The sequence below is a fragment of the Phaeoacremonium minimum genome (genome assembly GCF_000392275.1).
Source record: "Phaeoacremonium minimum UCRPA7 unplaced genomic scaffold PA7_03_scaffold_27, whole genome shotgun sequence".
Classification (NCBI taxonomy): domain Eukaryota; kingdom Fungi; phylum Ascomycota; class Sordariomycetes; order Togniniales; family Togniniaceae; genus Phaeoacremonium; species Phaeoacremonium minimum.
In genome coordinates, this window is record NW_006920934.1 from 387,260 (window position 1) to 401,381 (window position 14,122).

The 14,122-nt window shown below is 41.6% G+C and overlaps 2 protein-coding genes across 2 annotated transcripts; one reads left to right on the top strand and one right to left on the bottom strand.

Moving 5' to 3' along the window:
* Positions 1-1,576: 1,576 nt before the first annotated feature.
* On the top strand, positions 1,577-3,510 carry UCRPA7_405 (putative cytochrome p450 protein; the record flags this gene model as incomplete). Its single annotated transcript, XM_007913001.1, has 6 exons — positions 1,577-1,761; positions 1,902-2,058; positions 2,169-2,518; positions 2,576-2,701; positions 2,777-3,260; positions 3,373-3,510. 6 exons carry the CDS (start codon positions 1,577-1,579, stop codon positions 3,508-3,510), a joined length of 1,440 nt encoding a protein of 479 aa, XP_007911192.1.
* Positions 3,511-3,584: 74 nt separating this feature from the next.
* On the bottom strand, positions 3,585-6,046 carry UCRPA7_406 (hypothetical protein; the record flags this gene model as incomplete). Its single annotated transcript, XM_007913002.1, has 3 exons — positions 3,585-3,841; positions 4,461-4,505; positions 5,023-6,046. The coding sequence occupies 3 exons, from the start codon at positions 6,044-6,046 to the stop codon at positions 3,585-3,587; spliced, it is 1,326 nt and encodes a 441-aa protein (XP_007911193.1).
* Positions 6,047-14,122: the final 8,076 nt, after the last annotated feature.

Sequence of the window (14,122 nt, forward strand, 5' to 3'; positions counted from 1 at the left end):
ACGAGCCAACCATACATGCCATTACTGAGAACCATCAAGGTCCGAGATGGGATATGACTTACCTCATCATTTGGCAAGACATATCCTGGGCCTTGTCAGTATGGTGGATATCAGAGATCATTTGGTGGTAGTGTCTCACGTCCTGCTCGAAATGCATGATATGTTCTTCCATTCTCCTCACGATATCGCATTATGCTCGAAGTGACAGATGCCGACGAGCTGGTCACGGACTGCCGACCCGAGGTACAAGTCAATCATTTATACTTTCAAAGCCATGCCTATCTTTCTCCATTGCCGGCAATTGGACATAAGCTCACCTCCCCGAGCGTGGAATCCAGGTCATCGTGGTCGTCAGTCTAGAGGCGGTGTTTCAGCTTTTGCGTGAAGTCAGAGCGGCCTAGTAATAGGAGCACCACGAACGTCAGCTACTATGGACTCAATGTTGCCTGTCGGCCCGGAGCCAGACATAGTTGGTCTCACTGTCGTCGTTGACAATGAATACGGCACTATGGATCTTCCAAGATCAGAAGAGACGTTCCTTGGCGTAGGTTTCAAGGTGAGAATTAACAATGTGGAGAAGCAATGTTGTTGCGAAGCAAGGGAGGGGTCGACATAGGTTGGGTCGCGTTTCTTTCCACCCTGTCAAGCACCTAGACTGAGCTGGTAATAGTAGAGAGGAGGGCGCAAGTCAAGCCAAAAAGGAAGTACTTGTACGTATCTTGCATTGCGTGTATATGTATGTACGTACCTGCAAAGCACTCAATTTTGTGATATCGGTGGGCCTGGTGGCTTTAGCATTGGCACATCGAGAACGGTGAACAGAGAACACGGCCACAGCCACCGACACCCGAATGAGGAGGCTGTCCGTGACTCCCTGTCTAGCCTGCAATGGCAATCGCAATGACATAACTCTAGCACCGAAGTAATTGATAGGCACCGTATTGTGTGGTTCGGTCACGATTGTGAGAAGTATCAGTGCCCACTTCCCAGACAGACAGACATCTGCAGAGTAGAAATGACACATTTGATTGCTTCCAACATTACCGAAACTTTGAGTTCCTCATGCCTATGGCTATGCCCTATCAGTGAGCAGGCATTCTCGGTTGGTGGTGGTGGTGGTGGTTGTCGCATCAGCTGCAGAACTGGGAGGCATGTCCGCCAACAAGGGTCCCAGCATCCCACCCTACAGGCGGGTCCCGGCTTGAACTCCGGCAGCCCCCGGCGAGCAGCCCCGGACAGCGGACCAGGAGCTTTAACCTGGTTCGACTTAGCAGAATGCGGGCGGACACTCCCTAACATTAACATTAACCCAACACGGGTCGGAGCTAGCCTCTGACCAGAGCAGAGCAGATGTGTTAGTGTCGGTGGGAGTCGACTCGGTCTCTTGCTCTCCCTCTTCCCCCTTCCACCACAATCAATGCTCGATTGTCTTCAGGCCTCCCCTGCCTCGTCGATTATTTGCTTTTGCTTGCTTTTTGCTGTCTTTTTGTCTGTGCTTCAGTGATTCAGATATTCGGCAAATTGACGACCTCTTCTTGTCCTTCTTCAGCGCTCCTAGCTAGGTAGAGCCGCCACGATGATAGGCGATAGGTGGCTCATCCCGCCCCTCGGTGTGGTCGTCTTGCTGCTCCTCGCCTGGAGCGTCATTGCCACATTGCGCCAGTACTTCCGCCTCCGGCACTTCAAGGGACCCTTCAGCACCGGCATTTCCAAATTGTGGCTCATCCGCGCTGTTGGGGGAGGCAGGACTCACCTCGATTTGTACGAGGCGTGCGAGAAATATGGTTCGTCGATTCATCCACGAACGTTACCTGGTCTGGTGTAGTGTGGTGGCAGACACAGCAAAGCTCACCTCGTCCAGGCTCGATTGCGCGTGTGGGCCCCGACTACCTCATTACCAGCGACCCAGACCTCATGAAGCGCATGCTCAACGTCCGCACTCCCTACAAGCGCTCCGACTGGTACAATGGCATGCGACTTGACCCGAGCCGAGACAATGTTCTCTCGATGCGAGACGACGATCTCCATGCCAAATTGCGCTCCAAGATGGCGGCAGGTGTAAGTTAATGATATGGTGGAATTACCCCTTGGTGCCAATCCAGACAGCCAGCAAGCCAGCCTGCTTCTGCATCTTGAACGCTGACTTACTTCTCCCGCCCTTGTTTTAGTACTCTGGCAAAGAGGTCGAGAATCTCGAGGCCAAGATTGACCAAAATGTCCTTCGCTTGATTGACCTCATTGAAACCAAATATGCTGCAACCCGCCAGCCCTTCGATTTTGGCCGCAAGGCGCAGTACTTTACCCTCGACGTCATCACCGACCTTGCGTTTGGAAAGCCTTTCGGTGACCTGTCTAGCGATTCGGACGTTTACGAGTACATAAGGACGCAAGAAGAGAACATGCCTGGCATCATCGTGAGCACGGTAATACCCTGGATGCTGACCATTCTGTCATCGCCACTCTTCAAACGCATGCTCCCATCTGACAAGGACCTGATTGGGATTGGGAAGACCATGGCGTAAGACCTTCTAGTTCCCCTGCCCATTGGGTGTTGTTACTCACTGGCCATGTCAAGTATTGCCAAACAGGTTGCTGCAGAACGGTTTGGGCCCGATCGCAAGGTTCAGAAGGACATGCTTGGGTCATTCGTGGCTCGCGGCCTTACGCAAGACGAGGCCGAATCTGAGATCCTCATGCAGCTGTGAGTTTATACAGCCGTGTGCTTTAGGACCAGATGTCTGGTGGCTTCTAATTTGACTGACACGATCCTTCCTAGCCTGGCTGGTTCTGACACAACTGCAACTGCTGTCCGCGCCACACTGCTACATATTGTCACCAATGCACGGGTGACCAGCTCCCTGCGCGCCGAGATTGAGGCCGCTAAGCCATCCTGGCCTGTCATTACTGATGCTGAAGCACGAGAGATGCCTTATCTCCAGGCGGTCATCAAGGAAGGACTCCGCATCTGGCCACCCGTCGTTGGACTGATGGCCAAGGAAGTGCCCAAAGGGGGTGATGTCTTCAAGGGCCAGTACCTCCCAGAGGGCACGCATATTGGCTACTGCGCCTGGGGCATCTTCCGCCGAACGGATATTTGGGGAGAGGATGCGCAGGAGTACAGACCGGAAAGGTGGCTCGAAGGCACACCCGACAAGCTGCGGGAGATGGAGGGAACTCTGGAGCTTGTGTTCGGATACGGCAGGTGGCAGTGCTTAGGCAAGAACGTGGCTCTGATGGAATTGAATAAGGTTTTTGTTGAGGTAAGCTGTTCTATCTTCCCTGATCGAGATCTGAACCTTGCACTATGCGCTTACTATCGCATTCCACGCATTGCCCCTGGCCACGACAATGACTAATACATTCTTTTACTAGCTACTGAGACGATTCGATCTTGTTCTTGTCGACCCTATTAACCCCTGGCGTTCGATTAACACCGGCATCTTCTTGCAATCTGAATATTGGATGAAGGCTTACCAAAGGCCTCATGCCGCTAAGTCGGCGGTCGAATGAGCTTCACGATCATGGAAAGCACACGTGGTTATGACAGAGATGACGAATATGCTCACGTTTTTCAATTTATTGGTTCATATGTTATACAGGCTGGTCGGTGGAGTTGGGTACGTGTACTTGAAAAATACCGTCTTCAGCTCCTCTAATGCTCTGGCCTTCATCTTGTGTTCTAAGACTTTTGCGAACTTGGCTCGTATTTTGATTCTAGTCAGGATCTCAAAGACCTGATCTTCTGAGAACGGAGTGGCATCGAAGCCACGAATCTCGACATGCTCTAATATCCGCAATTGGTGTTCTATCTCCATAGCAAGGACCTCAATTTCCGGTATTCCTATAGGACGATTAGCCACAAATGTGTATGTGATGTTTTCTGTAAGATGGTCAAGTATACCGCAGCAGCAAATAGGGCCTAGTTTTCCTATTAGTCAAGAACCCTTGACAGACTGCGTTAGTCAAAGAACCTCACCTGGATTCTCGAAAACTAGTCTGATTTTCAAAACAATTTGGGGCAGATCGAGCATCGTGAAGGCACGGATCTCCCAAATATTGAACCCGGGGCGTTTCCTCATCTCAATCTCGTTCGTAACGGTAGTATGGAGAATTCTATTCATGTCGTCCTCGTCATCAAGGAAACATTTTGCTGGTCCCATTATCATCAAAGCTTGTAGACTAGACCAGGATGAATGATTGCTCACCTCTTGCAATGATATCTTCAATTTCGTCCGCATCTTTTTCTTGGCCTAGCTGACGTTTCGTTTTGATATCAGGGCTAGTTGATTTGCTGTCTCCCACAACTAGATGGAAGTATTTCACTATCTTCATATATAACCAGACCCTCCTTGGAGGGCATCTCAGATATGCTTCCGTAAGCAAGTCGCGGTTTCGTTGACGAATGTCCTCATCGACTCCCTGTGACCATGAATCGATCTTAACACGCAACACCCACATACGTTTCGACTGCTCAAAATCACCCCAGAACTCAGTTGGGGATCCACCTAATAGGGCACCGGTCAGTGATTTACAGTATCCCTCGAAAAGTAAGAGGTTAAAGGTATATACCAAGAAGTGCATGAGCGACCAGTAATTTATTGGGAGATGATGAGCAATCTTCTCCCATCTTTAGACCCTCGCGAACCACATATGTGATCCAAAATTGGTGGAACTCTCGGTCGTAGGATTCATCCAGGGGCGCCGCCTGCCAAATTGATTGTTTGTTTGAGCCCATGGCTTTCATCAGCACGTCTAACCGTTGCAAAAATTCCAGCCTTTTATCGCCATCTTCCACTTTCACATGCTTCCCAATCAGCTCTGGACTTGCCGTCATATACCACTCTAGACTTCTGAAGAAGTTTTCCTTCGAAGCGAAGACAATGTTTGTACTGGTAAACGCGTTGTCGAAGAAAAGCCCATTAATCTTCCAAACATAGATCTGCTGAATAGGGAAGAAACTGAAGCAGAATCTGTCTGTAAGCTTGTGCGTTCCATCCTCGCCTTCTGCGAGCCTGGCCGTACCTCGGATGATCGTTGAGTAAGAGTTCCGGGCCTTCTTGATTGGCAGATCGAAGAGTAGACTGGATTTCAACGCCTCATGCCCGAAAATGTTATCCACCGCAACAGCACGGAGCTCGTTTCTAATTTTCTTCTGCTCAGGGTCCGCATCCTCCTCAGGTACAGGAAAGAGGGAGCTTCGAAGAATAATGATGAGCTTCGGCGAGATCGGTGCGAATTCGTGAAAATTGATGAATGACACTATGCCAGGCTGTTTAGTTCGGACATCATTGGCGTATAGAGATCGGCCCTCAAAAACATTGAAACATGCATCCGTGATAATGAACTCATCCGATGGATCCTCGGGGGTACATATGGACATATAAAAAGATTGTGTGTGCATGATGAACATTTCCGCATCGGTGCGATACATGCTCTTCCGGACCGTTTCCATCCACGCTCCTGCAGGATCCATCTCCAGTTCCATTATAGTCTTAAGGTTATGGAACCATACGTCGATGGGTCGAACGAATCCTTTCTCAGCGATGTATTCCAGGAAGATTTCTCTGTCATCCGAGTCATATTCCTCGGGTGTAGGATGACAAAACCGACGATGATAGCCCGACCCCCGGTATTTCAACAAGAACAAGAACTTCCGGACCTCGTTCCGCTCCTTACGCGTGAGCCACAAGCCGGAGTCACCCGCCTCGAACCCCTTTGTGATCTTTCGGAAGATACCACTGACGCGAGATTCTAGACAGCCGAACATGTTTTCGATATGCTGCTGCTTGGGAGGAGGTTGATTCGTGTCTTTGTACATATCCATCTGTCCAAGAACGCGCTTCACCGGCATTTCAACCAGCTCGATCGGATCTTTGGTTAATGCCGCACTATGAACAACTGGGTCTCCCGGAAATAGCTTTACATCCTTGCGCACACTTCTCTTGCGCCATTTTTTGCCTTTTGGGGCGCTGTTAGGAGTCGTTGCATCCTCGTACGGATGGGAAAAGTTGCGAAGAAGAAATTGAGGAACGAAGTGTTGGTACATTGTTGGCTGTTGTTCGTTGATTACCGCCGAGGTGGATTATCTTGATGATCAATCGTGTGGAATGATATAATTTCGCCAGACAGTATCGTCACGCCTGCGTTTGGTTTCGGCAATTTCCTCCTCCCTCTTGAATTTCTCCCTGTACCTTCTCTGCGACAGCGGCCTCAAACATTGGCCGAACACGTTGCTTCTTAGCAATCCCATTATCACATCTGCGTGGAGAGGTATTGGAGGGAAATGTGGGGCTTCTAGGCCTCAAATCGTGAGAGAACCAATGTGGTTTGCTGCTTTCTCTCTTGGTGTAGGTAATGGTAGGCCTCCCGCAGCTAACGAATCACGAGGCAGGATGTTATCCCTACGGTCTCTCGTGTGACTTACATTACTACTACTTGCTTTAGACTTGCTTACTACAACCTTCACTTCTTACACAAGACTTGTCACAAGTGAGACAAGTAATCATGGCTCTGATTATACTTACGGTGTCGTGTTTGCTTTGTGATAATACCGAAGGCTGCCTGTCAAGGGCAGTGTTTTGAACATGCGCTATGATTCTGAAGAGATATTGATCAGCAGCAGATGCACTCTTGTTGGACCTCCTACCTGAGAGAATAGAAAGAACAAATTAGCATTGCTGTCAACCTCGTCTTCTGTCCCTTGAAGAAGCTTGAATTTGTATCATAGAAATAAGTCCATCAGAGCCTGTGCCTGTAACCATTAATTCTGGCCGAAAAAAAAAAAATTTCAAGAGCACACGCTCATGACACAAACGAGGAATATGCTGGAGTCTGACTTTGCATCATGGGAATAAGGTTTGGTTTCTTGGATGGGATCATGTGTTAAGGCTGGCATAGCATCGACTTGGCTCTCATGAGAAGATTCTGTCTTACTTCCGCCCCTTGAAGCAATTCTTGGACATCTCGTTCGCGAGCGTGTTTGGTATTTGATACCTCTTCACTTTTACACATTTACTGGAGTAGTATCAGGGCACTGCAAGGAGAACACAAGAGACACAAGGCTGAACCAAGGGTGAAGCTGTAGAGTCTGTCTGTCCTGGGTATAGCAAAAGTATGTATGTATCTGTCTAAGTAGTAGTAGTAGTACAGAGGGTGGTAGGTGGCTAAGGTAGGTGGGTGCAGGTAGTAGAGGTCATATGACCTAACATACCCCCCTCCAAGAAGGGTGACATCTATCCTTAGATGTCTAATTAAAAGTATAAAATAATGTAAACAGTATGTGACCTATCCTTACTAGCCTTCTAGTTGCTTATTATCCTGATTTTCTTTATTGTTAATCATCTAATTGTCTCCTGTTTCTTGGTTATTATCCTAGTTTATATCTTGACTATCTCTAGCTTTATGATTGTCGTTATAGTCGTAAGGTCCTAGCTGGAAGGTTTACTTCTGAGTAGGGGGATGTAGTTGGTTCTTGATAAACTTCTTATAGTCTGCCTTCATCTTCTTCTTCTTCTTTTCGTTATATGTAAATGCTTTGGCTGATAGATATATAATGTCCTTACCTTTACTACCTACAAACTCATCGATCTTATCATTTTCATCGTTGTTGGTAGAGATTTCGTCTTGACTGAAGGTATAGTCATTATTAAGGACTGTATATGGTTCTAGTAGATAGTCTTTGATGGGAGTAGCTGATATAGTAATAATAGAGACAATTGAAGGTATAATATTTGCCTTTTTCATTAGGGTGGTAATATTGTCATTAGTGGGAAGATTGTTCTTAGTAGTCGTTTTAAGGAGGTTATAGAGTATATAAGCCTTTATCTTATATTTATTATTCTATGTCTTAAAGATGGTAGAATTCTCTACTTATTTAGAGGCATCCTTATAGTAGAATTCTTACTGATTTTCTCCTTCTTTGGTTATTTTTCTCTTAGGTAGATTATTTAGACAAAGGGGCATATAGTCCCTTTTGTTAGGGTAGCAACATATATGATGACTCTGATGACAATGATAGTACTTAAGGTTATTATACTTTCGCTTCTTATATATAATGAAACATTTACTATAAACGGTCTTATAATATTATACCCTCTTGTTGACGACTATATCAAGATTTTGTAGGTAGGTATAGATACTCTATATAAGATGCTTTAGATACTAAAGAGAGCCTTAGTGGAACTTTCAAACGTTAGAGTTAAAGATATAAATCTATCTAAAGTAGGTATAGATAGTCGCTATATTTATAATGTTAGGGTCGGAAAGGAGTAAGCCTATATTGATAGAGTGAGTATAGACTAAGACGATAATGTCTACTTTATATTCTATAGCTGTCGTAATGGTATAGATATTGACTGTGTTAGGGTAGTATTTATATACTGAGAGTTGAGTAAGGTAGCCCTTAAGGTTTTATACTATAGCATTGTAGGGTGAGATGACGAGGATGCTGGCTTAATTTCCGTTTAAACTATAGATGTTTATGATGTGGATCTATACAATGAGCTGTATGATATATGTCGCTATGATAGGGTTTTAGACACTGTGACTGATAATCTCTTCCTAGCTATATTCAATGTTTACTTTAATTTCAACACCTATAAAGTCATCCTTTTAGGTGATCGTCTATATTAGTCGAACTGATTCATATAGGGCTGGATGATCCTCTTTAGAGTCATAGAGAGAGTCTAAAGATAAGTGATAGATAGCGTCGGATGTCTAAGTCTCTAATCTACTATATAACCAATGGTTGACAAACAGCCAATTGACTTATTGTCTAGCCTCCTCCCAGCATTGAGGAAATGGGTATATAAGCTGACAGACGAAGGGGTTAGAATAGTTAGTATCCTTTTCAGTAAGGACTAGATTCTAGATTTGAAGGTAGTTCTTTATTAAAAGGTAAACTTTGGCTAAATCCTTGAAGGCTATAAAGAGAATATATTATTTAGTCTTAACGATATGACCAGCTTCTTTTATGATGGTTATAGTAGGGTAGAATACCTTATAAGTAAAGAGTTGATATATTATGACGAATATATATATAAGGGTATCTATGGTTAAAATAATATAGTCAAAGACTTATATAAGATATTTGTCAAGTAGCTTTCTTGCTTACTATAAGAAGTTCTAAGGGCTTTGTCGACGATGGTTAAGGCTTACAAAAATGTTGGTATAGTTAGGATCTATATAGATTCAATATCAAACTGCCTTTATAACTGTCATAATGCTACTATAGAGTTTGAACTTAAACTTGTCTATACTTTAGTTAAAGTCTTATATATCTTTAGATGATAGGAGGAGATTATATTGATTGATAAAGTTAAGTTTGTCGTCGTCATCGAATATAGGTAGGTCTTTATTAATATTAGTGTGGACAATTATAGAATGTTTGTAAGGGATGGTATTAAGTTGGTAGATTTTAAGGTTTATATCTATAGATTTTGTAAGTTTATAGTATTTGATTATAATATCGTTTATGTTCTTATTCTAGTTGCTGACGAAGATAGCCTTAAGGATGTCTAGCTTAGTAAGCTTAGCGTCGATAGATGTTGGAGGGAAAGTGTTTATATCGAAGATAGTGGTATTATTCTGTTTAGTATTTTTCTTATTGTCTTGAGTAGTGTCTTAATTAACACTTTCCTAACCTTTGATTATAATAGGCTAGATATATAGGAGGTAGATTATGTTAGATAGGTGAATGATATCTACAAGCTTATCTTTAGGGACCTTGGCTGCCTATATTATAAGCATTATAAGCAATGCTAAAGAGGTCTTTCTGCTTCTAGGTCCTCCTATTGTCATCTAAATATCGTAAGGTAGGTGATAAAGACTCTTGATCGTCTATTGTTGGTGGTCATTGAGGTTTAGGACCTTTTGTATAAAGGCATCCTCTAATCTAGTCTAAGGTCCTATAGGAGTGGTGGTATCGAATAAGGTAAAGATTGTCTAAAAGATAGGGAATCGCTTTGTTACATCATAAAAAGGAGGGGTCGTTGTAAAATCAGTGAGCTAGGTAAATAGGCTGTCATCATAAGCATTTTCCTTTATATCTAAGTTAGCTTTTAGGTTAGCCTTTATGGTTTTATCATATATATTGTAGAGAATCTATATATTGACTTAAAGCCTTGTGTTTTCTGCTAAGTTATATATCTATGTGGGAATGTTGGCACCTTTATTAGGTAGCTTAGGGAAGTTAAACTTAACGAAGGGATGAGAGTTTTTCAACTCCTTAGGCTAGAAGGGGTGCTTAGGGATGTATATAGCGAAGATATAACTAAGTTCTATATACGCTAGAGGTAGGTCGATACGTCAAGCTAGGTAAGATAAGTATTCGTTAGGCTTATACTCTGGAGTATAGAGAAAACCGATATACTTATTGACTTATTAGGTGAGTCAGACTTGATGCTTTTGTGTGGTTTCTTACTTTTTGTCGTTCTTTTTCAGTCGATAGAGTAGATCTTTTGCCTAGGAGAGAATCTAAGCGGTAGGGATATTATAAGATAAGTTAATAATGTCTATAAGATATGTAGTAAAGTAGGAGATTTTTGTGTTAGGGTTGTATATAGAGAGAATGATAGAGGTAAGGCTGGATTCAAGATGCTTGACAAGTATATAAGCCAACTCGGTAAGATTAAGGGTCTGTAGGAGCTTATTTAGGATAGTGTCGACTATAAAATGGAGCTGATAAGTATCGTCTGTTGATAGAAGGTATTCTTAGGCTTTTTATGATATAATAGCGATTGTATATATTATATAATGTCTGTCGACTTTGGTGCTAGACGTAGGAATGACCAAAGCTTTGTAGACTTGTTTGGTAAGGATCTTGTTATATAATTTTTGGTAAATAAATTCTCAAACAATGGTGTCTACCATTATTATATGTAGCTGATTATAGGATCTAAAGAATGTTATTGATATTGTTTGGTTGATGACCTTATTGTCTTCTAAGGCGAATTCTATGATGGTCTTTTTGTAGGGAGAATAAGAGGATTTACAATTAGCAACTAAGGTTATAAATAGATTATCTATCATATTTATATAATCGAAGATAAAGATATTTACAAACGAAGCGAACTCTTTTATTATTTGGGTAAAGTATATTATAACATAAGTAATAAGCTATATATGCTATAATGTAATATAATAAACCTGATCGAAGGTTAGAGAGCTCTTATAAAGAAGGTTGGCAATGTCTCTTAGATTCGGTGAGTGACAAATGTCTTGTTTTTCGATAAGGAAGGTGATCTTGAATGTGTTAGTGTCCTGTTGATTGTGAAGTCTTATGGTGTATATCTTCTGACAAATGGCTTTAACTAAGAGTAGAGAGGTTGCTTAGGGTATTTTAAGGATGGTATAGTACTGAATTGTCGTTATGTAGAATAAAATTAGACAACTGTAAGATAGTAGAGTATAAGTGATTTAGACTTATCTAAAGCTATATTATAGGCTTTCGAACTGTACGATTGTATGTGGGCCCTTACGTAAGGAGATGTTGTCAACTGTATCTGTATATAGGACAGTATATAGCTATAGGAGGGTTTTATTGATAAGGATGATTCCTAAGAAGTCGTCCGAATGTATGTAAGTAACAATCTTACTATAGGAGTTATATACCATTGGAGGAGGCTTATTATACTTATCTTTAGGCTTGTCGTCTAAGCCCTTAGGTGGGAGGAGCGTTGTGGCAAGCTTTTCTTCCTTATTCTTTAAAGTAGTCTTTATATTTGTGTCGACTGTTAAGGCTATGCTAGTAATATCAACTTTGTCTGATGGGATGTCTTCGTCTGGTGATGGACCCTAGCTATTGAGTTTAGTGCTTTAGCCATTAGGTTCGTTTGTAGTCTCTAATAGGTTTTGGTTAGTGTTGACTTTTAGTGTTTTAGTAGGCTTGGTTGTAGTTAGAGTATATTGATTGTAAAGAGTATGGAAATACTTTATATACTTAGGGCCTTTGACTAAGTTAGCCACTAGGTAGGTGACATCCTTTATAATGTTCGTTTTCAGCCAATGTCAGGCTCTGATGACCTTTATATATACATAAGTAGTGTTAAAGCTATCGTTATGGTGAAGGGAGGATTTATTATGATGGAAGGCTCTATCATCTTAATAAGAATCTTCGTTATAGTTAGAATGGTTATCGATAGGCTTAAAAATCGCCTTTTATAAAGATAACTCCTTTTGTCAAAGGGTATCATCTCCAAGACTTATGACCGATGCTGTATGTTTGTGACTAAGAGTGATCACAGTTGGGAAAGTAGTAGTGAGGTCGTTGGTAGAATAGGTGTGTCTGCTAAAGGCAGGGGTATCCTTATCGTAGGTAGGAAGAATATAATTTATTGTGACTAAGAATGGCTTGGTAGGAGAGGAGAAGGCAGATTTAGAGATTGTCTTTTATTTTATAAGTATATCCTTATCGTAGGTAGGAAGAATCTAATCTATCGTAACCAGGAATGGCTTAGCGGGAGAGGAGAGGGTAGATTTAGAGATTGTCTTCTGGTGTATAGGTATATCCTTCTTGTAGGTAGGAAGGATATGATCTGTTGTGACTAAGAATGGCTTAGTAGAAGAGGAGAGGGTAGATTTAGAGATTGTCTTTTGGTATATAGGTATATCCTCCTTATAGGTAGGAAGGATATGATCTATTATAATTAGGAATGGCTTAGTAGAAGAGGAGAGGGTAGGTTTGGAGATTGTCTTCTAAAGGAAGGACTTGTCTTAATAAGGGTTATCTAATTGTGTGGTGACGATATTATATTCATTGTGTAGGGCTTGTGTCTGCAGACTGTGCTTGAAAACAAGGGTGTCGATAAGGTTTAGGTAGCTGATAATAAAACCTTTCAATATGATCTTAAGGTATAGGTATAAGGTAGATTTAAGGTCCATCTATAGGGTATCCTTAGGAAAGTCTATGATAAGCGTTTTACTAGTGAATCTATTGATGAAAGTAAAGAACTGCTTCCTATACTATATCTATACTAAGCTAAGTTGAGTAAAGTATGTTGGATTGTCTTTAGCACTTGAGTCAGGCTTTAGGAAGGTAAACTTGTATTTGCCAGCAGTCACTGTTAGTATATAAAGCTTGTCCTAATATTTGTAGCTGTTGATAGGAATTGTGAGACCTTTAAGAGCCATAATGTCTATAGGTTTATAATGCTTAGTCTAAAATTAGAGTTGGATGGTATCGGAAGAATCGGATGAGTAGTCTGTGAGAGGGCTGGAGGTAGGGTTATATTCTATAGGCTTAGAGCTTATAGGCTGGAGGGAAGTAGGAGTAGATATATTGACTGTTAGGGGATTAATAAGGTGGATCTAAGCTGTAGGTATATAAGGATAGATTCGCTAGGGTAGGTAGATATTTATAGTTGTCGTATATGGTTTAGAAGTAAGATCTAGGATACTGTAGGTATATTAAGATGAATCAGTTGTAAGGTTATAAGGGAGGATAAGATACTGAATATATAAGTGAAAGTATTTGTGCTATAGGCTTATAAAAACAGATTTATAATAAGTAAAGGTTTGATTATAAGAGATAGTTTAGGGGAGATAGTTTGTAGAAGATAGGTTTTAGGAAAGGGTTTATTGTTATTTAGGTTAGAGAACAAAGGTTAAGGTAGGAAGTATAGTGTGTTTTTGATGACTGTTAGAGGACTATATACTATAGTATCTAATGGTAGAAAGTTTTCAAAATCTTGAGAGATTATATAAAGTTAAGAGTCTAAAAGGTAAATAACTAAAATAAGGTTAAAGATTGTAGCTTACTGTAATATCTATAGTTAAGTGTAGAGGTGAGATTAAGGTGATCATACTGGCTGTATATTAGGTTTTATTAGGCCTAGGGTTTAGCCACTAATTAATGTCTTATAATATGAATCGGACGAAGTAAAGTAAGTTGTAAGAATTATTTTCTAAAGGAATAGAGTCGACAATAGTTTTAAAGTAGGTTTAGAATGTTTATTCTTAAGGTGTCATATAGTTCCTAAGTTGAGCCTTTATAATCTATCCATTTAACCTTATAGTATAATTATTCTGTTTCATCTTCCAGCTTTTTCATCATATTATGTCTGATGATAGTGTAACGGGCCAGATAGATAGTCTATTCGACTGGCTATGGTCTCAATGACGAGAA